Genomic DNA, 23,203 nt, shown 5'->3' on the forward strand with positions numbered 1-23,203 from the left:
CATTTGAACAGACAATGGATGAAACTGGCCTATTGGAATCAGTGAAAAAATTTCTGTTGACTTCTCTGGGGCCAAGATTTCAACCCATGTGTCCTCCTTTACAGGAAGGTGCAGAAGATAAGGTTGTTATCCTTCTACTTGGTAACAAAATAGACTGTGCTGCAGACAGACAAGTGTCTACTGAACAAGGTCAACGCTTGGCAAAGGTACGTGCATGGGTTTGTTAGAATTTGCCATCAATTTAAATTCCTTCTTCATACTTAGTTTAATGGTTAAAAGAATAAAGCAAACCCAAGGCTATAATTAAGCAAGGATGGCTGAAAGAATGAGTCTTTCTAAACATTTTATGACCAGCTGGGAGCTGTGGCAAAGCAGAAAACCTTTAATGCATTGTTCACATTTGCCAGGAACTGACCATATAATATTGTCGCCTTCCCCTGCGTGTGTGTTTATCACTTCTTGCTGTTCTCATTGTTAACTTAGGCCCTGATTCTACAAGCTGCAATATGAGGCTCCTACCTTGAGCCCCAGATGGGGTCCTAGGTGGTAAAATTCTTGACACAGGGAATCTGTGCTTCTTCCCACCGTAAGGCATCGTGCTCGTCTCTACTGCCAGATGCATAGTAGAAACCTCAAGCAATACCAGTTCAGGATACTTTGCAGGGAACTTACTGTTTTACATTCTCAAGGTGTTGTCCAAGCATTCATTCTGGTGACAGTCCGTAGTACAGGCAAGTGTCCTTCTCCCCATTTTACAGATGGGCAGAATGGGGCAGAAGGGTTCAAGGATGCAAAGCAAGTCACTAGCAGAACCAGAAATAGAATTTGGGAATTTTTAGCTGAAAACTCCAATATCCAGTGGTCTAACCATGCTGCCTCTTTCTATGTACATCTGCTTCACGCTAAACATCTCTTCCCTGCAGTGAAAGACTAGCATTGTAGCTACTGAGGAAGCTAGTTGTATTCTCAACTGTCCTATAACCTAACAGGTTCTTCATACAGACTTTTATTCATGTATAAATTCTCCTTCACAGTAGCAGCAGCACTTTCTAGGCCATACATTTCCAACTACATTTCCATCACCGTCTGCCTTTGTGTAATTATTAGTCCTTTGCCCATGAAATTTGTGCTTTTTTAGTCCCATTTAAATCATGTTATCTTTCCAAATGCACTGTCCTCTTTCTCTTTTCATGCTTAATAGGAGAGAGGGAAATGCTCCAGTTGTTTTACATCCACCTAATCTGTGGTTTGAAACTATCAAATAGATGTATACAGCAAGTTAATTTGTGTGTGGCCTCTTGTATCCTTCAGGAAAATCGGCTCTCGTTCTATGAATGCAGTGCTGCCTCAGGCCACAACGTCTGCGAATCCATGGTTGCCTTAGCCAGGTGAGCAGTGTGCTTTAGGCTTGTCAACTGTGCAGAAGTGAATGGGCTGGCTCACACTTTTCACATGTCTTCAACTTGTGAACGCTGACAGTTCACTTACAGCTGAAAGCTGCTTGGCTTCACATTCTGTAGAAAACTCAGCACCCTTCCCCCTCCCCTTCCCACCATGCACAGACCTTGCTGATGTCAGTCAAAATTGGGACTATGCCCATTCTTACCAGCTAAGAATTGGCTATGAGTTCAGAGATCAAAAATCATAAATGGGCACGTTTATGAAATGGCAGCACACAACACGTACCTTGAACATCTAGCATCATTGCTCTGACGCAACATGTGTAGCTTCTGCTGAGAACACATTATTGGATGGTGGGGTAGAACACAGCATACTGGGCCCAGATCCACATTAGCTTTAGGACTGGCTACTAGAAACTTCCATGGGTCTTCCAGATGTTGCCAGCCCAATCTGCTTCCCCCCACCATAGATTAGGACTGTGGGAGGGTGCCAACTTCAACTATTTGTTCTTCTCTCGGATAAGTTTGGAGCTGTAAATCAGGCATTGCTCTACCTACCATTGTTGGATATTATGTTTTGTTCCATGCCCCTCTGATCTTAGGCCTCAATCTACAGGATGCTGCTAATTTTGCTATGGCTTGATCAAGGAGGTCAGATTCATTCCGGATGTGGCTTGATTTAGGTTGGAATTTTCACCCAAATTCCTTCCCTCAGTGGCCATATCTTCCACATTCTCCAGGCAACTCCCTTCAGCCCCTTTGAACACCTTAGCACCAGGGGTAGGCAACGTTTTTTGGCTGGAGTGCCGAAAAAAACCACAATGTCTACCATGGAAAGTGCCAACGTGCCGGAGCCCGGAGCAGCTGTTTGCAGCCTCCCGGCTGCAGCCAGCCCAAGGAGCCCAGTCTGCTTGCAGCCTCCAAGCCACCTGCTGGGAGCAGCCTGGGGTCTGTGGCTGGCAGCAGCTGCTTAGAACCTGGGCCGGCCGTGGTGTGCCGAGCAAAATGGCCTTGGGCACCATGCTCGGCACGCGTGCCAGAGGTTGCTGACCCCTGCCTTAGCCCTATCCTCTATCAGCATTTTCAGAGATGGATGATAATGCCTGGCTTGTTCAATGGATTTGGGCACCTAACTCCATGTGGGTGCATTGTAAAGTCCAACTTGTATCAAGTCACATGTAGACAACAATGCTGAACAATTAGCGGGCTAATTTGTTTTGTATTTATTATCCTAGGTTGCTAAAAGATCAAGAAGACAGATTAAAAAACGAGGCAGTGGAGGCACCAGCACCTCCCCAGAAAAAAAGAGGCTGTTGTGGGTGACCAGCAGGACCTCTGCTGTGGTCTATGCATACTGTTGCAACCAGAAAGCATAAAAATAGCTTCATCTTAACCACCATCTCTGTGTCTGACCTTACTGATTTCCCCTCAGGCACTGCAGAGCAAAAGCAGTTATGAGGGAGTGGGCTGCAATCTGTTCTGAATCTGTCTCATTCATGTCTAATCAATTTCTATTATTGCCCATCTCCAGAGTATCTAAGCGCTTAATGTGTTAATTTGGAAACATCAGTTCTTTCATTAAGAGATCAAAACTGCAATCCTTCTCTGCAACTGATGATGCAAAAAGCACAAAGGACCCAGCCAATTTTTCATAGCCTTAGTTGAGTTACTGGAATCAACAAAGAGCAAAAACCTTTGAGGGTGAAATTCAACTCAGCGCACAGGGCCAACACAAGGCCTGTGTTATCACCGGGAGCTGCAAAATAGTGCTTAACGGTGCTTAGGCCTCTGTCTGGTGGCAAGTTTAACTCTGAATTTGTAAACTGAGAAAATGTGATTCCAAATCAACGGACAGAGAACGTACAGTAGACCATAAACTCCTTTTACAGTTATTTCTTTTCAGATTGTACTTTCTAAAGTATACTATCAGTTTAAATTTCTTCACCTGTACATCTAATTTTGTTTTTGCCTGCCTTTCATGTTCTACTATGCCTGCAAGTAAGAAAGGATCACTTCCTCTGTATAAACTTGCTATTAAAAACTACAATAAGAAATGCACAGAAAAATTGATAGAAGCCACAGGATAAATAATACAAGTACATTGAGATGAAGAGCTTGGTCAGCTGAATTATTTTGAATGAAGTATACTCTAAGAAGCAATGGCTTATTCCATTATAACAAGCTGGGGAAAGGGAAATTAAGGTGTTGTAAACTACATGTATAAACACCCTTGCTTTGTTTTTTATTTGTGAAGTGTTTTTTGTACTTGTTGATCTTTGTTTTTAAAAATACATCTTTAAGTAAAGTCCAGTGAAGGGCCGGAAGTTACAATTTCAGTGCCTGAGACTGTGGGAAATGATCTAGCTCAGATGGGTGTGTTTTTGTTATTGTTATTTAATGTTTCTATTGTGGTGCAGCCTAGATGATTTAGCTAGGTGTGGGTTCATTGCGCAGCTGAAGGAAGATATATAGTCAATGAGTAATATTTCAACACCACCATAAATAAGGTGTATTTCAATATGAGTCTGGTTCTACTTCTCTCTTTCAATTGGAACATGTGTGCTATTCATAACTCTACCAACCAGGTGAATGATGTCAGCTTTGCACATTGGGTGGGGAGGAATGAATTGGATTCATGCATTTGTTGTTGCTATTGGGGAACACAGCCAATATATTTACAGTGGGCGCATCTACACATGCACATTTACTGCATGTAGTAACCAAAATTACTGCGCAGTATGGGTGCATCTACATGTGCATGCCCGTACTACACAGTAAATATGGCGACTTACACCAATTTGAGTGTAAATTTGATACCTGCATGATGCAGGTATCAAATTTATGCCTGATTACTTACTGCACAGCAATTCACATGTAGATGCCTTACTGCACAGTAACTGAGTGTAAATTTGATACCTGCATCATGCAGGTATCAAATTTATGCCCAATTACTTACTGCACAGTAATGCACATGTAGACGTCTTACTGCGCAGTAACACTGCGTGTGGACTGGCTTGAGACTAACTTTAGTCCCAAGTCAGTCCACATGCAGCATTAATGCACTTTAATGCCTGCACGTGTAGAAACTGGCCTATTCCCGCTTACTGCGTAGTAACTTTAAGCGGGCATAAATGCACGTGTAGACATGCCCAGTGATACAAAAATGGTGTATAAGCCAGCCCTCGCTGACCATAGGTAATGTTCTGACAGTAGCATGAGTGGGGTTGGCCTTTGCCCAGTGACTTGGACTGAGTTCTTCAGGTTCTCAAAGCCCAGTAGTTTGCTTTCTTATCCTTGGGAAAGAACAACTGTGACAGAACCAGACCAGAACTCCAAGGACAGAACAAGACCAGAAAGATCGCACCTAAAGCTGACCAGCAAAAGGAGACAAAGGCACATCACGAAAGGAATAAATTATATGAAATCATAAGACGTGATAGCTGAGGTAGTACAGTTTGCAAGCTATGGCACAATTTTATAATTAAAATGGTAGAAGACTAAGAATCAGATCTTTCATGCTAAGAGCTCTGGTGTTTTAGTGGTTTCACTGACAAGTTCATTGACACATTTGGATTAATCTTGATTCTAATTTATTTAAAATTACAGGTATATAATAATAATGCCTCCTACAGTGTAGACTTGAATAGACTTGAAATCCCATTCAGCAATGAAAGCAAAAAGTCCTCAATATATACATCAACCAAAACAGACCATCCATTCAATTCACAGAAGGCTGCATACTTGTATTCTAAACTCTGTGGAGAGCTGTGCAGCTACACACAGCCAAAAGCTATCCACCAGAGCTTTCCCTCATCCTAAATTGTGTTTGTACTATGCACAGAAGATGGCGCTTTTTCTTTCTTCAGTCCTATTACTGGTCAGCAACTTTTTATTTGCTTGCAAAGGAAATTAAATCATTTAAGGTTGCTATTTTTCAATTCTTCCATTAGATGGTAGCAAATACACCAGTAATAGCCAAAAGCATGCTGCTGTAGCTGTAAAAATGGCATACTGTTAACTTGTATTGGACTCAAAATGTAGACAGGCTTTTTTCTTCTTTTTTTTAATGAAAAGGCAGACAAGAAGCAGCTGTTCTATTTTATTCCTATTGGTTCCATTGGGATAAATTCCAGTTAAAGAGTACTTTGTTTGCAACCCAAACTTGATAGCACTAAACCTGAAACCACATCCAATTATAAACAAACACAAAATAGATTTTTTTCATTGCCTAGCTGAGAGAAATGCTAAGTCTGTAATAAGTGTAAATAACGACAAGTGAGTTGCATTTTTTTTAAATGTCTCACTTTTAAGGCCCCAATCTTGCATGCATTTGCATGCCTGTGTAATCCTATTAAAGCCAACAGGACTGCTCAGTGGCATAAAGTTAAGCATATGCTCAACTGTTTGGAAAACGATTATAGGGATTTCACCAGTAATAGAGGAACTTCCTACATGAAATTCCATTTCTTAGCAATGCAAGAAATCTTAGAATGCCAGGATAAGGTAGCCGAGTGCCTGAAAGCCAGAGAATTGTGTTGGTTGGGCCTTCAAAGTGAAGCACAACCAGACTAAAGAGTGCATAGATCGTGACATGTTTTAACCAATCATCACATAAAAGCTACCTAACCTCAGATTTTCAAATTTTAGCTCTTTCACCATTTAAAGTGAGCTTGTCATTTGCTGATTAAATATAAGCCAAACTAATAATAATGCCTAATTCTAACATAGCATCTGGAAAACTCAAAACAGCTTGATATCATTGTGCCAGTTTCACAGGTTGTGCATCTGGGGCACAAAAGAGGTGCAGTGACTTACCCAGCAAGCTGTTAGCAGAGATGTGACTTGGAACCGAGATCTCCTGAATGCCAGTGCAGAGCTCTGCTTTGGGGCCACAGAGTTCTCTGCATGTGTCGTAAGTGGAGGCCCTAAAAGAAGGGAAATTTAAAACCATTAAAATACTTTCCTCTCACAAAATATAAACTGTAGAACTCATTCCCACAGAAATTCAGGCCAAGAATTTAACAAGCTTCAAAAATGATTGGATGATTGTATAAATATCTGGACTATCGAGTTAATCCAAGACCTCAATAATGGCAGCAAAAAAAAAAAATATTACTGTACATTTAATGATTATGGGTCCCGCTAATCTCCGTCATAAATCAGGATGAAACCTGTGGGAGGCAGATTACCATGTTTACCCACTGCAGCATCCTTACATCTTCCTCCAAGCAGCTGGTGCTAGCCACCATCGGAGACGCAAAGCCAGGCTCAAGTCTGATCCAGTCTACCAGACCCCATGTAATTTTAAAAGATTTAGCCAGCAGACACACTAAATAATGTCAGTACCAGCCCTCTGCACCTGTTAGGGTGGCCATCATAGAGGACATTCCCGTTTTCTGCTGCTCTGTCCTCTATTGATATGAAACCTCTTCAAGAGAAAAATAGAGGACGTAAAGGCGTTGGGTTTTGTATCAACAGAAGACAGAAAACAACCAGACTGCCACCCCTAGCACTTGTGTGCTATTAATGGACATTGCAGGCTGTGCTTTTATACAGAAAACTATAAACTTGGAATTAATTTTGGATTATGGACTAGAAGTAATTCATCACAAGGGCTCATCTGGCCGATCCAATTACGGTAACATCCCAACGCATCACAAGCAAAAGAGATTCACGCAGGTTGTGATTTTCCAACTTGCAGCTGTAGCCAATTCCCTGACAGTTTCAAGCAGCAGATAAGGGAAGCTGGTGGGCACTGCCAAATCACAGCAAGGAGGGAGCTCGGGGGCTATGTAGACTAGGGACGATAAAAACCGGATGCCGTATAGATAGGGGTGGCAAAAGCAGTTGATGTGACCAATAAAGCTGTGGGGTGACTGCACCTGCCAAAAAGCATCCCCCGAATTATGAGGACAGGGTGAGGTGGGCTGAGGAGGGCACCCTATAACCCTTCTGAAAAGTGTGTGTGTATGTGTGTGTGTGTATGTATATAGATATCTATATACACACACACCCTATAATCCTTCTGAAAAGTGCGTACACACACACACGTGTGTGTACATATATATATATATATATATATATATATATATATATATATATCTCCAATATACACACATCTACATACACACACACATATATACACATACATACATATCTATATACACACACACGTATATATACACATACATATATATATCTATACACACACGTGTATAGATATCTATACACACACACACTTTTCATACGGATTACAGGGTGTGTGCATACATATACATGTACATATCTCCTATAATCCTTCTGAAAAGCTCCCAGGGATGCGATGTGACACCTCATGTGACGCAGACACTCGCCCCCGGGCGCCGACCCCCTCACACCGACTCTCCACACGGCTGCAAGCTCGAGGCGGCGGCGGCGCGGGCCCCGCCGGCTTCCCCGCGATGACACGGGTGTATAACGCACACGACGCGCCCGGGGCCTGAGCGGTGTTTTACGCACGTCTGTGCTGCTGTAACTTGCCGTTAACGACACCTCCCACAGCGGGCCCGGGGGGCGGGGCCAGGGCGCTCTGCGGGGGGCGGGGCCTGGGCCCGGAAGCAGGAAGCGCCGCGCCACGCCCCGCCCCGCCCCGCCTGGCCGCGGGGGCAGGAGGAGGCGGCGGACGCGGCCGCCGAGCGGCGTGGATGGGTGAGGGGGCGGCGGCCGCGGGGGGCGGGGCAGGCCCCGGGCCTGGGGGCAGGAGGGCGGAGCAGCCTCCCCGCAGACCTCGGCTGGTGCCGACCCCGGGGCTGTATTACACCCCCCACCCGCACACGTTACATTTACAGCGCGGCCGGGTGGCGCCATGAATGTAGACGGGCCGCACCTGCCGCGTGGTGGCAGACACGTGGCTGTCCGGCCAGGAAAAGTCATTCATGGCGCCATCCGATCACGCTATCAATGTAGACAGGCCGCACCTGCCAAGTCCATGGCTGTCCAGTCATGAAAACCCATTTATAGCGTGATCGGATGGCGCCATGAATGTAGACGGGCCCCGCCAACCGAGTCACGGCAGCGCCAGGAAAAAACAGCCTGTCTGCCCTCAAGGTAGCGCTTGAGCCACTGAAGAGCTGGTGTGTCTCCAGTATTCATCCGTAGACACCTCTTCAGGCATAAGGGGAAAGAGCGGATCTGTTTCTCCTTTCCTAAGTGACTGGTCCGTTGTGCCCATGTGGAGGCCAAGGATCATTTGCTTTCTAGAAAGGTGTATTTTTTGCCCCTAAAAAAAAAAGAAAATAATCACATGGGGAAAGGCTTTTATCTTCCAGCAGATTCATTTTTCCCCTTGTGTCTCTATAGGTGTCTGGAGTACATCTCACAGGCTTCACGTGGCCAAGCCTGTAGAGGTCAAAGAAAGTGTTTGTGATTCAAGGGGTTCCCTTTGAGTGCCACGGCTCTGAGAGCTGTCTAGCAATCCAGATGGGGCTGGAGAGAAATCACATTGGGCGCTAGCAAGCTGCTGCGAGGGCAAGGGGGAAAGTGGCCCGTGCGCGGTCGTGTTGCTGGGGCTGTTGTAAGTGAGATGGCAGCTGCTAGAACAAGCCCTTGAGGTTACAGACCCTTGCATCAAACTCGTGGAGTCCTGCATGAGAGAGATTGAGGCTTGAGCAGTGGTGTACTAGAGTTACTGAGAAGCTAGGTAACTTTTCAGTCTCTTTAGCCAGCCTGTCGTTGCGGATCCAGGGGCCAGGCAAATAGACCATGGTTAAAGTTGGAGCAAAAACAATCCGCCACTGCCTCTTGCTTGCTTTGAGTCAGTGCAGGGGTAGGCAACCCCTAGCACGGGTGCCAGTGTGTGGCACACAGAGGCATTTTGCTTTGCACGTGTGCCTTAGGACAAGGCTGCACTGCCCCGACAAGGATCAGGCTGCTGGTGGCTCCCTGGCCATCTGCCCTGGCACACTAACATCCTACAAGTTGAGGTTGTGGGTGTTTTTGACGCTCTGCCCAAAAACATTGCCAACCCCTGAATCACTGTATCATGTGCGTAAGAGAGTTGGTAAAGCATCCTAATTTTCCGACGTCTTGTGTGTGCCAAGTGCTCTCTTGTTTTGTAAAAGGTACCTGCCTTAGGGAGTTCGTAGTCTTCAATCCGATGGTGTGCATGCTTGCTCTGATAGGAAGACTTGCAGCTAACAGCGAGTCTGCATGATCAGGTCATAAATAGATCAAGGATGGCGGTTATAATGTGAGGGGAAGGAAAGCAACCTGGCAGTACAGCCATAGCACATACCTCATTCCATCAGTTTGCTCTTATTTTTTAATTGATGTTACTCTGGTTAGTATTTCTAATTAAGGTTTTTGAGTCTAATTAATCTCAAAAGGTAACAAACTAGTTTGCAGGTTAATTGTTGAAGAGCCTACAGGATTTTAACATGAAAGCATGATTTCTTGATTTATGGTTGCTGCTGTTTTTGATAGGGGAGGTGTAATTGAAATGAGTTGATATTAGATGTTAGGTTTGTATGTTATACAGCCCTTTGCTCCCTCAAGGACAGGCTGCCAAACTTATCTGTGCTTTTAGCATACTGGATGTGTTGACAGACTGGTGCAGAGTGTACATGTATAATAGCCGTGTGTATTCTTCTCACTGTAATAGACTGAGCAGAATCAAAGGAGGAATTTAGCAGGCAGTGTGCTTGATCTGCACTTGCTGTTGAGTAGTGTTTGCATACCAGCCTTGCTTTTGCTCTAGTTTCCATTTTCAGCCTTGGGTTGGATGCAGCAGGCTAGATTTTTACATGCAGGTCAGGAGCCTGCATGCGGGGCTGGGTGTAATTGCATTTTCTCTCTAAAAAGGCTTTTGGTTGTCCGAGCTTGGGGAAAACCCTTTTATCCACAGCTCAAAAGCAAGAGGTAAGGGAAAACTTCACATTCATCCTCTTCTCTAGCCAGTGCAAGATATTTGCCAGCGATTTGTCCCATCTAGTTCCTGGTATCGCTGTAATTCCAGCTGGCTTTTTGCTTCCTTGCATCTTTCTCTAACCATAACATGTTTAAGTTGCAAGACTTTTCCCTTATGAGAAACTGGTGGGGTGTGGAGGAATAAACTTGCATCCTGATGCTAATCATAACTTATGTTGCACAGATCTGTTGTCACAAGCTTCCCCACTGAAACTGCACAGGGGGAAATAATTTGCCAGCAAAAGCCATACTGTCTCTGTCTGGTATTTATGATATGAGTCTCAGTGCAGTACTTAGTTGTGTTGGGTTGCTGTATGCTAACAACCTGGAAGCCAACTTGAAGCTTAACACTAAAAGCCTCTCATGCTTGCCGCTTGCTTTCATGTTGCCAGTACCCAGCAGTCAGCTGGCCTTGACATTACATTGCAAGCATTTAAAGTATAAAATCTTGACATTCCCCCCAGCCTCCCACCCACACTTCTTTTTAGAAATAACCAAGAAGGAGAAGGAACGTACTGAACAAAAGATAAACCTTGTTAAAGTGAATGATTCAAAAGCTATAGGCCATGAAAAAATGGACTGTACACCTGCTCTCTGGCTTGTGTATTGTTGGTGATAACTCCCAATGACCTTTTAAGGGCCAGATTTTCAGCTGAGGTAACTGGATGTAATATATTGATTTCAGTAAATTGGTATCCATTTATACCAGCTTAAAATCCTAGCTGTTTACCTTTATTGTCTGCCAAGTGTTCTTTAATGTCAATGGGGATAGAGCTGATTTTCTCATTTGGTCACTGGGAGATGTAGAAGCAATTGAGAAGATAAGGGCTGCAGCTAATTTTCCAGATTTAGTTCTTCTGTGTTTGAATAGACTAGCTCTTTGGCATCAATAAGCCTTGGAGCTCTGCTGAAAAGAAACCTCCTTTCTCACCTTCACCTGGAGGTATAAACTCTTGTGATTTTCTGGAAGTGGTAACCTTGGGCTGCCCACATGAGGCTTTTAAAAGGTGAAGGTCCTGACTGTTGATTCTTTCCACAGGGATTTTTCCCTGGAAGCCATGGAGCTTTCAGCTAGCGAACCCAGCATTTATGACAAGCTATCAGAGACCATCGACCTGGTGAGACAGACTGGATACCAATGTGGAATGTCAGAAAAAGCTATTGAGAAGTTTGTCAAGCAGCTCTTGGAGAAAAATGAGCCGCAAAGGGGACCCCCACGGTACCCTCATTTGATGGGTCTTTGCAAGGTAAAGTGTCTTTCCCACATGCAAGGGTGGATGACACGGGTGTTTTTTGCCCTCCGTACCTTTGGAGGGCTTGAAGTTCTTCCACTACCTGATGGTGTATTTATCCATGATTTTCTTGATGCGTCTGTCTGATTTTACTATAAATGGCCACTTGTATCTTCCTGCACCCATTCCCCAGTGAGAATGTTTAAACAAAAAGATAAGTTGCCTGCACTTTGGCTCTGTCCCAGTGAATTGAAAGATGAGCTTCCCCTTAAAATGTTTAACAGAACGTGGGCCTAGTTCTCAAAGTTAAGACTCAACCCTGTCAGCACTTGCAATGAACCTTTGATGTCCCAGCATGATTTAATAGCAAGGAAAGGCAGCCTTGGGCCAAAGATCATGAATGAGAATTGAGAGATCTGGGTTCTGTGCCTGGCTCTGTCACAGATCCCTGATATCAAGGTATAGCTCCCTGCATCTGTCTTTAAGCCTGTGGAATGGGTGTGCTGCTAGGATCCTTGATTTCAGGCTCTTGTGGAAAGGAAGGAGAGCAGCAAAGCAAGGACCATGGACTTGAGAAAAGCAGACTCTGACTCGCTCAAGGAACTCATGGGCAGGATCCCCTGGGAAGCCAGTCTAAGGGGGAGAGGAGTCCAAGAGAGCTGGCTGTAAGTTAAAGAAACCCTGCTGAGAGTGCAGGAACAAGCCATCCCGATGTGCAGGAAGACTAGCAAGTATGGCAGAAGACCAGCTTGGCTTAGCAGGGATCCCTTCAGTAAACTAAATCACAAAAAAGAAGCTTATAAGAAGTGGAAACTTGGACAAACAGCTAGGGAGGAGTATAAGAGTATTGCTTAGTCATACAGGAGTGAAGTCAGGAAGGCCAAAGCACAATTGGAGTTGCAGTTAGCAAGGGACGTAAAGGGTAACAGAAGGGTTTCCACAAGTAACAAGAGGAGAATGAAGAAAAGTGTGGGTCCCTTACTGAATGGGGGAGACAGCCTAGTAACAGGATGCAGAAAAGGCTGAAGTGCCCAGTACCTTTTTCACTTCAGTCTTCACAGGTAAGGTCAGCTTCCAGGCTGATGTACCAGGCAGCACAGTCTGGGGAGGAGGTGAGCAGCCGACTGGTTAAAAAAAAACAAAACCAAACAAAAACAAACAGGTTAGGGATTATTTAGAAAAGCTGGACATACACAGATCCAAAGGGCTAACCTAGTGCCCATATTTAAGAAAGGGAAAAAGGAGGATCCAGGGAACTACAGACCTGTCAGCCTCATCTCAGTCCCTGGAAAAATCATGGATCACATCCTCAAGGAATCCATTTCTAAGCACTTGGAGGAAAAGGTGATTAGGAACAGCCAGCATGGATTCACCAAGGGCGAGTCATGCCTGACCAACCTGATTGCCTTCTGTGATGAGATGACTGGCTCTGTGGATGCAGGGAGACCAGTGGATGTGATATACCTTGACTTTAGTAAGGCTTTTGATACGGTCTCCCACAACATTGTTGAAGGCAAGCTAAGGAAGTATGGGTTGGATAAATGGACTGTAAGGTGGATAGAAAACTGGCTGGATCATTGGGCTTAGAGGGTAGTAGTCAATGGCTTAATGTCTAGTTGGCAGGCAGTATCAAGTGGAGTGGAGGGCCCAGGGCCAGTTTTGTTCAGTGTCTTCATCAATGACCTGGAAGATGGCATAGAGTGCACCCTCAACAAGTTTTTAGATTACACCAAGTTGCGGGGAGTAGTAGATATGCTGGAGGGTAGGGGTAGGATTCAGAGAGACCTAGACAAATTGGAGGATTGGACCAAAAGGGACCTCATGGGGTTCAATAAGGTCCAAAGTCCTGCACTTGGGACAGAACAATCTCATGCACCGGTACAGGCCGGGGGCTGACTGGCTGGGCAGCAGCTCTGCAGACAAGGACCTGGGGGTTACAGTGGACAATAAGTTGAATATGAGCCAACAGTGTGCCCTTGTTGCCAAGTAAGGCCAACAGCATATTGGGCTGCATTGGTAGGTGTGTTGCCAGCAGATCAAGAAAAGTGATTATTCCCCTCTATTAGGCACTGGTGAGGCCACATCCGGAGTACTGTGACTAGTTTTGGACTCCCCACTACAGAAAGGATGTGGATAAATTGGAGAGAGTCTAGCAGAGGGTAACAAAAATGGTTCGGGGGCTGGGGGACATGACTTGTGAGGAGAGGCTGAGGAAACTGGGCTTATCTAGTCTAGAGAAGACTAAGAGGGGATTTAATAGCAGTCTTCGGCTATCTGAAGGATGGTTCCAAAGAAGATGGAGTGAGACTTTTCTCAGTGGTGGCAGAGGACGGAACAAGGAAGGAGCAATGGTCTGAAGTTGCAGGAAGGGAAGTTTAAGTTGGATATTAGGAAAAACTCTCACTAAGAGGATAGTAAAGCACTAGAACAGGTTACCCAGAAATCTCCATCCTTGGTGGTTTTTAAGGTCCAGCTAGACAAAGCCTTGGCTGGGATGATCTAGTTGGGGATGGTCCTGCTTGGAGCAGGGGTTTGGACTAGATGTGACCTCCTGAGGTCCCTTCCAACCCTCATTTTCTATGATTCTGTGCTTAAAGCTGGGAAAGCGCTTTAAGATCCTTGATTGAAAGCAGCGGTATAGGTGCAACATATTACTTGGCTGTGGGCAATGTTCCATCGGTGAGGTCAAGATGTTTAAGATGGGAGATTTCCCATTCAAATTATATGCAGCAATACTTTAATACTGCTTCTGCAACTCTCTTTGAACCAGTCTTTTGACAAAAAGAGTCAAGGTTTGTCACTCCTAGAAATGCACAAATGCTGTGTAGTTAGGCAGGCAGTCTCATGGTTAGAGCAGAGCATTGGGAATTCCAGTTTCTGTTGCTGGGCTCTTGATTCACTGTGACTTCTAAGAAAAGTCACCTAATCTCTCTGATTTATTTAGAGATTTACACAGCTAAGGCAACTCCTGGCTACTCTGCCAGAGTGTTTTGAGGCTTGGATAATGTTTGCAAAGCACTTTAAAAATCCATGCCTAAGGGGTGCTGTGGAAATGCAAGTTTATTATTTGGTTAGGCAGCAGGAATTCGGGACTGTTTTCAGATATTTCTCAGCCCCCTGGCATAGGATATCTCTATTGTTGTGTTTTAAAAATACAACCTTTTGTCTGCCAATATTTTTGTTTGAAGGTAGATTAGTTTCACTTTCATATAGTTCCAATTAATGAAGAAGCTCTAGTTCCCTGTGTTAGTAGCATTGCTGTTTAAGTGATCCTGAAGAAGTGCCTGCTTATAATAGTATAATTAATCATGTCTGTTTTCTTTCACAGGGCCTACTCATCCTGGGGCTAGTCTTGCTAATTGTGTACTTCATAATCCAGCCATATACCCCTTTGCCACCTGAAACCACTCTCTCCAGAGCCCAAGTCTGGGGCTCCCTCATCGTTCATATCCGGCTCCTGTCTTTGCCCATTGCCAAGAAGTACATGCTGGAGAGTAAGAAAATAATTTCTTTGCTGTAACATACCAGATGCATGGAGATGGGAGAGACAGCGAACACCAAGTTAAACACTAACTGTGTATACTGGTTGCATCTTTCACTCGCCTCCAAATTAATAGATGTTTTACTATGGAGACACAAAAATTGGTCTTATACATAGCTTCCATCATTTCAGCTAGAGCATGAAATTAGCCCCAGTGAAATCCCTACAAGCAATTTCCAGTTTACAGGCACAGACTGGGGTGTATTTTTCTCTATTACTTTTTAATCGCAAATTCCTTCTTGCATGTTCTCTCTTTCTGGTGTTTAACACTGTGGGACAAAAGTTCAGATTGAAGAAGCGATGTCCCTTCTTTAAGCATCTGAGTAAAGTTACTCCTATGTTGCAAGGATAGGGGGACAATGAGGAACTTGATATATTTCTTTGTAAATACTGCCTTTTCACTCTTGATTAAGAAAGAGGGGGGTAACTTTGTAAGTCAAAGGCCAGTTGTGGGAAGAGTTTTGAAATTTCAGCATGTGATTCTGATTGACTTGGAAAAAGGAAACTTTGCCTTAGTGACACACTGGGAACAGACTCTGGAAGAACACTGTAGCTTTTGCATGTAGAGTGTTCTCACTGAAGTCACTTAAAGCTTCTTGCATGGGGCAGCTGGAGCATTAGTCTCCCAGTTAGGGGCACTGATCCCATGGTGATGCTGGGACAGAGAGAACAGCAATGGAAAAGTTTGTGCTGGGTTCTTACCAGAATAGAAGCAAGTTGGTGTACACAAACCTAGACTAGTAGGTGGGAAATAGCTTGGGTTCCTGTGCTAATGTTGATAAACTCTTTCCTGAGACTTTGGTAATGGTGGTATGAAAGTTCTTAATTCTTCTGACGAAGAAGGTGGCATGATATCGATCATCTCTCCACCCAGCATAAAACAAATACTTATGTCCTTGCTGTAGCCTGGTTTATATTTAGTTTCAGGGCTTCATTGTGTCAGAGTTCCTTGTTCAGGCTTTGACTTTTCCTGTGGCAGCTAAAAAGGTCAATCTTGAATTGCTAGCTCCCTTCTTGTGTTTTCTCAGTGTGTCTCCCTTTGTTCCACTGGCTCAAGCACTATGATGTAAGCCCACTTGGGTGGATCAGGGTATCCCCTTTGTTCACTTCCTGGCTTGCAAACTAAGATTTCTTGGGCCAAAAATAATAAACCTGGGTAGAGGAGAGGCCCTGATTTACAGTTGGTATTGATAGTGTGTGTGTACACAAGTCACTAAAATGCCGTTGGTGCTAATGAAACATGTCTCTTCCTTTCTCTGCTGAAATGTCAAACACAGCAGATAATTCTGCACTTCTAATATTTTAACATGGTCTAGAGAGAGGCGGTTAGTTGTGCTAGGCAGAAGTCATGGCAGCGTGGCACCTTATAGATTAACTTGTTCAGAGAAGTGTGAGCTATGAGGACGTAGGCTGTAGCCTATGAAAGCTCATGCCTCTCTGAACTAGTTAGTTTATACTACCCTGCTTTCTGCTTAAAATGATCTTGTTAGTAAGATGCCACAGTACTTTGTAAGCATGCAACTCACAGGTCTTCTCGAGTGGGGAAAGGCTACTGAGGATTGCTGGGATTGTGAAAAGTCTTGAAGGAAGAGGAGCAGCTTCAGTTTGATTCCTGTTGAAGTCAACAGCAATTGACTTCAGGTCCACAGTCTTAATGTGAGAGAGGACTGAATGGGAGGAGGTTGGAAAGTATTCAAGGGGAATAGGAAAAATCTGGGTCTGTGAAGGTGGGAGAGAAAATTACTCAGTTCTTATACATTGCCCCAACTCTGCATGGATTTCAGGAACTTGGGGTGGGGAGAAGCCAGAGTGTCAATGTGGGGAGAGGAAGGAAACAAAGATTGGGGGTGAACCCTTGTGGCTTTTTGGATTTGGAGCATTGTGGGACTGGTGCCTTTTGAAGGCTTTCTTTTTTTTTTGACTGTCATAGCACCCAGTTTCATGTCCTGCAAGAAGAGTGGTGCTGTGGACCTGCTCTGACTCCTCCCTGCCTGGGAGGTGCTGACTCACTGCTGCCTGGGATCTGGATCACTTAAACATTCCCAGCTTCCACTTTCCTGCTCAGTTGTTCTTTTAACAACATAGTTCTCTGTTGTCTTAGTCACTATCTCTATACCATCTAAATAGGACCCATAATAACAGGGAGTGAAGGCTGCTGCTGTGTCAGCATCTGGGCTGCAAACAGAGCCCAGGATGCACCAACACTGAAAAAAAAAAAAAATAAAACATTTACCCTGGTTTGACCAAGAGGAAACCCACTGCATTACCTAAAATATTCTTACCAGGCACTTCCACAGGGAGCCCCAGTGTCAGGGAAATCCTTTCTTTTGATGTTTTTATTGCTTCATAACTTCAGTACATTACAGAAATGACCAGCAGCCCTCTTAAACCTCATTTCTTATGGATTGCTTGACTTAACAAGTAGAAGAGCAGCCAGGAGATGGAGAGTAGCAGTATGTGTGACTCTGATGCATACTAGTGCCAAGGAAGAGGAATCATTTAAGGTCATTACATGGCACGAAGTTGAAGAATGGGTGGGGATACAAGCTACATATGAGGAAATGCCATGAGAGCTGTCAAACTGAGGGATCACCCAGCACAGGAAGTAGTTTCCCTTAACATTTATCACTTGACTTGTTGACATACTAGGACATAAACTATGAAGGCTTTGCACTGGCAAAGGAGGAAGGAAGGTTCAGTATTTTATGCACTGGAGTAGGCTTTGGTGGGGTGAAGGGATCTGGGTTTGGCTGCAGGCTGTGCCATAGTTTTCTTGTGTTATCTCAGGCAAAGCACTTATTCCTGTGGGCCAAGTTCCCCTGTCTCAAACTGCAGATAATCATCTCCACCTTTTGCCTATCTTGTCTTTTTTGCTTGCAGGCTCTTTGTTGCAATGTTTCTTAGTATGGGTGTGTCCACTGCCTGCTACAGTGGACCTCTTCATTAGGACCTCTAGGTGCTATTCCAGGGCTATCAAACTCATCCCATACCCCGTGCTGAATCTGTGGGGCCAGTAACAGTAGCAGCAGGACTGGTGGTCTCAGACCAAATGACCATATGCTCTGGCAGTGCTGGGGCAGTAGGCTGTGGGGATGTGTTTGACACCTTTGGGCTACTGAAATAATAATTTGGTGGTGCAACAGATAAGCCAGTGGTTCTTTTCCCTGCCAGTTTTCTGGTTTGGGAGGCTGTTGGAAGTCTTACAGGTTAAACTTGCAGCATGTCCTGATGACAAACATCATGTTCTCACTGTTCCAGCTTTATCATCCTGTATCCTGCAAGCAGTCATAGTGCTGAGTTTGTTGTGCCACTTGTTTCTGTGACTGTGTAAATTGTGATTGTCTTAAAGGCAAAAATAAGGGGTTTGCTGCGGAGTGGTATAAAAGGAGAAGTTATATGGAGAGACAGCAAAAAAAAAAAAATTGTTGAAAGCAAGAGAGAGAGAGAAACAGACCAAAATACCAAACAAGGGCCCAGTTCTGCAAAGCCAGCTTCCTTCTTTAATGTAAAACTGGGTAGAATGAGTTCATTTCCGAGAAGACTGCTAATGACATGCAGAGCCCTTCTTGCCTGGACACGGATTCAAATCCCACATGCTGATGGCTGAAAGTAATCCTTCACTGATTGAAGGCAGGCATGACTGTCTCCTGCACGGACACGACATGTTTACTTTGGATTAATTTAACTTTAGGTTAAAAACAGGGCAGACTTACGAGGCACAGCTTTACACCACCGTGAGTCACTCCATGGTAAAGTTGCCTTCAGAAAGCAAGGGCTGACTATGCACCAATGTAAACTTCATTTCTATACTAGTCGGGTGTCTGCATCCCTAGTCACCCTCACCTTGGTGGGCAACTGTTTGCTCAGTGCAAACCTATTCTGCTACCCAGCGATCAAGCAGCTGGGTTGGGTGAGCTGGTCATGTGTCTGCTCATTACCATCGAGTAAGTTTATTACAGAGTAAAGCCGGTGGTAAATTACTCTTAGTAATAGTGTCATGTGTCTGTGCACTCAGTCTCATTTTTGGTAGACACATGTAGACCCTACCATCCTCACAGGCACCATCATGGGTGACCTCTATATTGAAATTAAAGGTTAGGGAAGTACTGCTGTGTTTACTATGCTGCTGGAGTTGATGTTGCTCTTCACAGTAGGAGCAGCTGTGCCTGATGGGTTGTTTGCAGGGCTGGATGCAAATTTAAGTTTCCTTTTCATGTGTACCCTTTCCTCCCCACCCCATACCCTCAAGTCCCAAGTCATGTCCTCACCCTCCTTAATTTACATCTGTCTGCCTTACTCGAAGATGTTTTCCCAATGTTGGCAGCTGAAGTCCCGTTGGTTGGGTAAAAGTTCTGCAGAAATGTGTTTTGCATTTTCTCTAATTGAGCCAACGGGTTTACACAGCATTTGTGCGAGCGAGCACCGGCCCTTGGTCACGTTGCACTTCCCATGAAGCAAAGGAGAAGTCTGCCCAGCACAAGATGGCTGGATCAGTTGGGTAGACTTGGCTCAGGACCCCTATGTAGCACATATTCTCAGGAGCTTGACAGGACATCTCTTGGGCCTGGATTGTTTTCTTACCTGTATTGAGACAAAATAATGTGGAAAAAAATCATTTAGGGTAAAGGGCAGATGCTTACATGGTGAGTGAGGGGGGTTAGCTCGTTTCAAAGGGGAAAGATTGTAGGTAGGTAGGGTGCTGGACCAGACCTGGACTGCCTTATGATCCTTGCTTTGTAATAGGTTTCTTGTGTCACCTTGGGCAGGTTTCTTAAACTGTCTTCTCGTATTGAAGAGCACTGCTCTGTTTTGCAAGGGTGTTATGAGGATAAATGTGGTTTAGGCTGTGGAGTAGTTAGATTCTGCCGGGGCCATGTATGTACTCTGAATAGAAAGCTGCTTTGCACAGGGACTTATTGGCCCCAACATCACTGTGAAGAATATGATATCAAGTAGCTAGACAGACTGACCAGCTGGTTCTCCTTTGGGTCCTTTCCTCTATTCCCATCAAAATATATGCATATTTCTGGTATTTCTATTCTTTAAATGTGAATTTAAGTAGCAGACTGACAGCCCTGAATAGTTTAACTCCTGCCAGTAAAGAAATGTAGAACAGGCGATGGCAATACCTGCTTTCTGCACACTAGCCTCATGTCTGCCCTGGAGGGAACACTCCCAGGGGGAATTGGATAGCTCCTCATCCATGGCCTACTCAGTCCTTGGTCTCTCTACTGAGGTTGCCAATGAGAGGGTTAGTTAGGGTCAACATTTTAATGACATGGACCCCTGAGAGATGAGCTGAGACCCTGGGAACTCACTTCACGTTGAGCTCCAGGCACTGTCCATGTGTTACAAGCTTTCCATCACATCTTGCCAAGGCTGGATTTGAACTAGTAAACTGAAAGGGTGAGAGTCCATTGCCTGCATTCTGTCTCCAAAGCCACCCAGTTTGCCATGACAGCTTTATGTCTGGGCATTTATTCCCTGCTTTACATTTTGATCAGACACTAAAATGTAAAGTGCAGTGCTTATTTCCAACCCTCTCTGTTTCCCTTAAGAACCATCAGGTTTTTTCCTGAATTATTTTGACACAGCCAAAGAGTGTTTTCTTTTTTTTTTTTTTTTTCTGTTCCAAATTCTAAGCCTCAGGATTTTTTCTCGTCTTATGTTATTTCCAACCCAAATTGCTATTGAAAATCTCAAGGGTTATTATCTCTGCTCAAAGTAATGGGGAGGCTAGTTTTACTTGCTTATCAGCAAGTTCACCAGCCACTCCTTTTAACAGATCTTGTATCTATGCGTCATGTGATGGTAAAGCACCCTCCCTTGAAATAAAGGGGAAGCCCTGCATCGCTGCTACCATGGTAAAATAACCTCCTAATCTTGTTTTTGGTGTGTCAGATGTGAAGAGGATTCTGCCCAGATTAGGAGGAGGAGCAATACTTGCATAAGGAGTTAGTGTTGTGGAGCGACAGCCTGTTCCCTGGTGCTGCGGGAATGTCCCAGGGTGAGAGAGCAGGTTGACTGAGCCCTTCTCTTCCTCCTACCCTCTCAGGCACTTCTGCAGCCCTTTGATTGAGAAATACAGTTTCAGTTCACTTGCCTACATATCTGAAGTGAATCAGGACTTGAACCCAGGTCTCCCTTGGCCCAGGCCTCCGGACTGTCTTGTTCTACCCCCCGGATTGTCCTTCCTCTCTACCATCTCCCACAACTTGGTGAGAGAGACAGTGATGATTTTCCTTTTGACCCCCAGCAAAAAGTGTCTGCTGCATAGGGACCCTTTTTCTTTGCTGCTCCATAACAGGAAGATAAGTGATTAGATGAGATTAGCAGGAACCATAGGGCTGCGCACAAGGTCCCCTCTGAATCCTGTTGCAGCTGCCAGTTGATCTGAACTTCACTGTAAACAACCCTTGCTCAGTATAACCTGAGACCTAATAACAGACACACATGTTGGCTCATTTAAAGACAAAAAAGTCAGTCTGGCTTAGCAGGGAAGGGTGGTGTAGATTGGGTTTTATACACAGCTTTACAGCTTTGCTTTGGCTCACATTCAGGCAGCGGTTTGTTTATTTGAAATTGCTGACAGTAAACTAGCTCCAGATAATTGTGGGAACCTGGAATGCAGAAAACTATCTTTGTTTTTTGCATTTTGAAGACTCCAGTTTATATATATTTATATATTTTCCCTTCTCCTTCAGAGCCAGCAGTTTGTGCGTTCATTGCCTAAGGTTTTCATACAAAGCCACAGATGTGCCACACCTATAAATAACACCCACCTCTTGAGGATATTAAGCTTAACGCATGTTTTGGGATCCCTGGATGTAGCAGAAGCGGCCGCTGGTGGAATCCTGTTTGTGTTGGGAACCAGAATTGTGCTGCTCACCTTGGAGGGCATCTGCTTATAATTGTAGGTGCCGGTTGGACTGGATTTTGTGAAAGGTCTTCCAGCCAACCAGATCCCCACCTGTCAGCGGATCAGTCGGTGTAGATTTACTCAGGGTATTAGGGTCGTTTCTTAATTTGAATAATGATTTCACTATTCATGTTAAGTCAGAGACTTTATTTCTCCACTTTTAGTTGGATCAGAATGATTATCCATTCTCTCTCTAAAAGTGAAAATCACACTGCAGTTACTTGAGCAGCCATTCCCTATTACTGAAATGTGCAAGTTGGCAATGGCTCATAGCAGTGAAGTCTGCCCATGACAAGCAGTTTCCCCATGGTTAATGCTATGAAAACAGCTTTGAAGATGCTTCTTCCTTCAAGGTTAAATAAGTCCCGCTTACCCCAAACAGTAGGGGTAGTGGATGAGAGAGAGGGGAGAGGATTGTGAGTATTAGGGTGAGGACCATCTGTTCTGTGCGTCTGTACAGTGACCAGCACAACAGGATCCTGGTCCTTGATTGGCACCACCAAAATAAAAATACTGCTACCAGCACATTCACAGCAGTGTTTATGGACTGCTGCGAACTCATCCAAAGTCTCGAACAGCAACATATTACATATTCTTGTTTTGAGATGATGTTATACATGAATAAGGTGCTTACTAGCCTGATTGAGGAAAAACAGTAATTGCAATGCAGGTGTTTTTACCGAGGGAAAAATGCTGGCCCTTGTAGAGGGACACAAGACAGTGTTTCAAAAGATGTGATTTCTGGCCACAGTCCTGCCCATATCATGGGTGATTTTGAACATGTTGCTTCAGCTCAATGGTTTTAGTTTTCAGGAATGAGAACTTTTTCTATCTCCAAGCCTACATTTGTTAATTAATGTCTACAAAGCACTGGGAGATTCCTGGACTTTTTTCTTTCTTACCTTTTTTTTTATAGCTCATTTACATCCAGCTGGATCCCAAAGCACTTTGTGGGCAAGCCACATCCTGTTTTGCATCAGGTGAAGAGACAGCACGATAAAAACACCAATAACAAATAGTAATAAAAAGTAAGCGAGCTACTCGGGGGTAGGAATAATCACAGCCATCTAACATGGCAGTTGCTTGGTCCCGTCTCGGAAGCAACAGCAGATGGAAGATGAGACTACAATGTCTGTCAAACAGAAGCCAAATGCAATCGAGTGCTGTC

At 44.4% G+C, this 23,203-nt stretch overlaps 2 protein-coding genes and 1 long non-coding RNA gene across 7 annotated transcripts in view; 2 read left to right on the forward strand and 1 right to left on the reverse strand.

Annotated features, from left to right (window-relative positions):
* Nucleotides 1-3,645, forward strand: part of RAB44 (RAB44, member RAS oncogene family) — a 35,765-nt gene extending 32,120 nt beyond the window's left edge. Inside the window, exons 13-15 of one of the 3 annotated variants that reach the window (XM_019492478.2) lie at nt 105-206; nt 1,312-1,388; nt 2,636-3,645. In XM_019492478.2, coding sequence (XP_019348023.2) covers nt 105-206; nt 1,312-1,388; nt 2,636-2,723 — 267 coding nt within the window. In that variant the 3' untranslated portion in view covers nt 2,724-3,645. Of the gene's footprint in view, nt 1-104; nt 208-1,311; nt 1,389-2,635 lie in introns of those variants that run through there. The other 2 variants (XR_002091759.2, XM_019492479.2) reach the window with 2 other exon arrangements.
* Nucleotides 1-7,988, reverse strand: part of LOC109284342 (uncharacterized) — a 58,945-nt gene extending 50,957 nt beyond the window's left edge. The window contains exons 1-2 of one of the 2 annotated variants that reach the window (XR_009456714.1): nt 7,899-7,988; nt 6,216-6,325 (exon numbers count right to left, since the gene is read on the reverse strand). This is a non-coding gene — a long non-coding RNA (uncharacterized LOC109284342). The other variant, XR_009456713.1, reaches the window with a different exon arrangement.
* Nucleotides 7,989-7,991: 3 nt separating this feature from the next.
* The window catches only part of C14H6orf89 (chromosome 14 C6orf89 homolog), a 31,568-nt gene continuing 16,356 nt past the window's right edge, over nt 7,992-23,203 (forward strand). Inside the window, exons 1-3 of one of the 2 annotated variants that reach the window (XM_014605453.3) lie at nt 7,992-8,087; nt 11,383-11,590; nt 14,904-15,069. In XM_014605453.3, the coding sequence (XP_014460939.1) occupies nt 11,402-11,590; nt 14,904-15,069 (355 nt within the window). In that variant the 5' untranslated portion in view covers nt 7,992-8,087; nt 11,383-11,401. Of the gene's footprint in view, nt 8,088-10,224; nt 10,296-11,382; nt 11,591-14,903; nt 15,070-23,203 lie in introns of those variants that run through there. The other variant, XM_014605454.3, reaches the window with a different exon arrangement.

Source organism: Alligator mississippiensis, chromosome 14 (assembly GCF_030867095.1).
Source record: "Alligator mississippiensis isolate rAllMis1 chromosome 14, rAllMis1, whole genome shotgun sequence".
NCBI lineage: Eukaryota > Metazoa > Chordata > Crocodylia > Alligatoridae > Alligator > Alligator mississippiensis.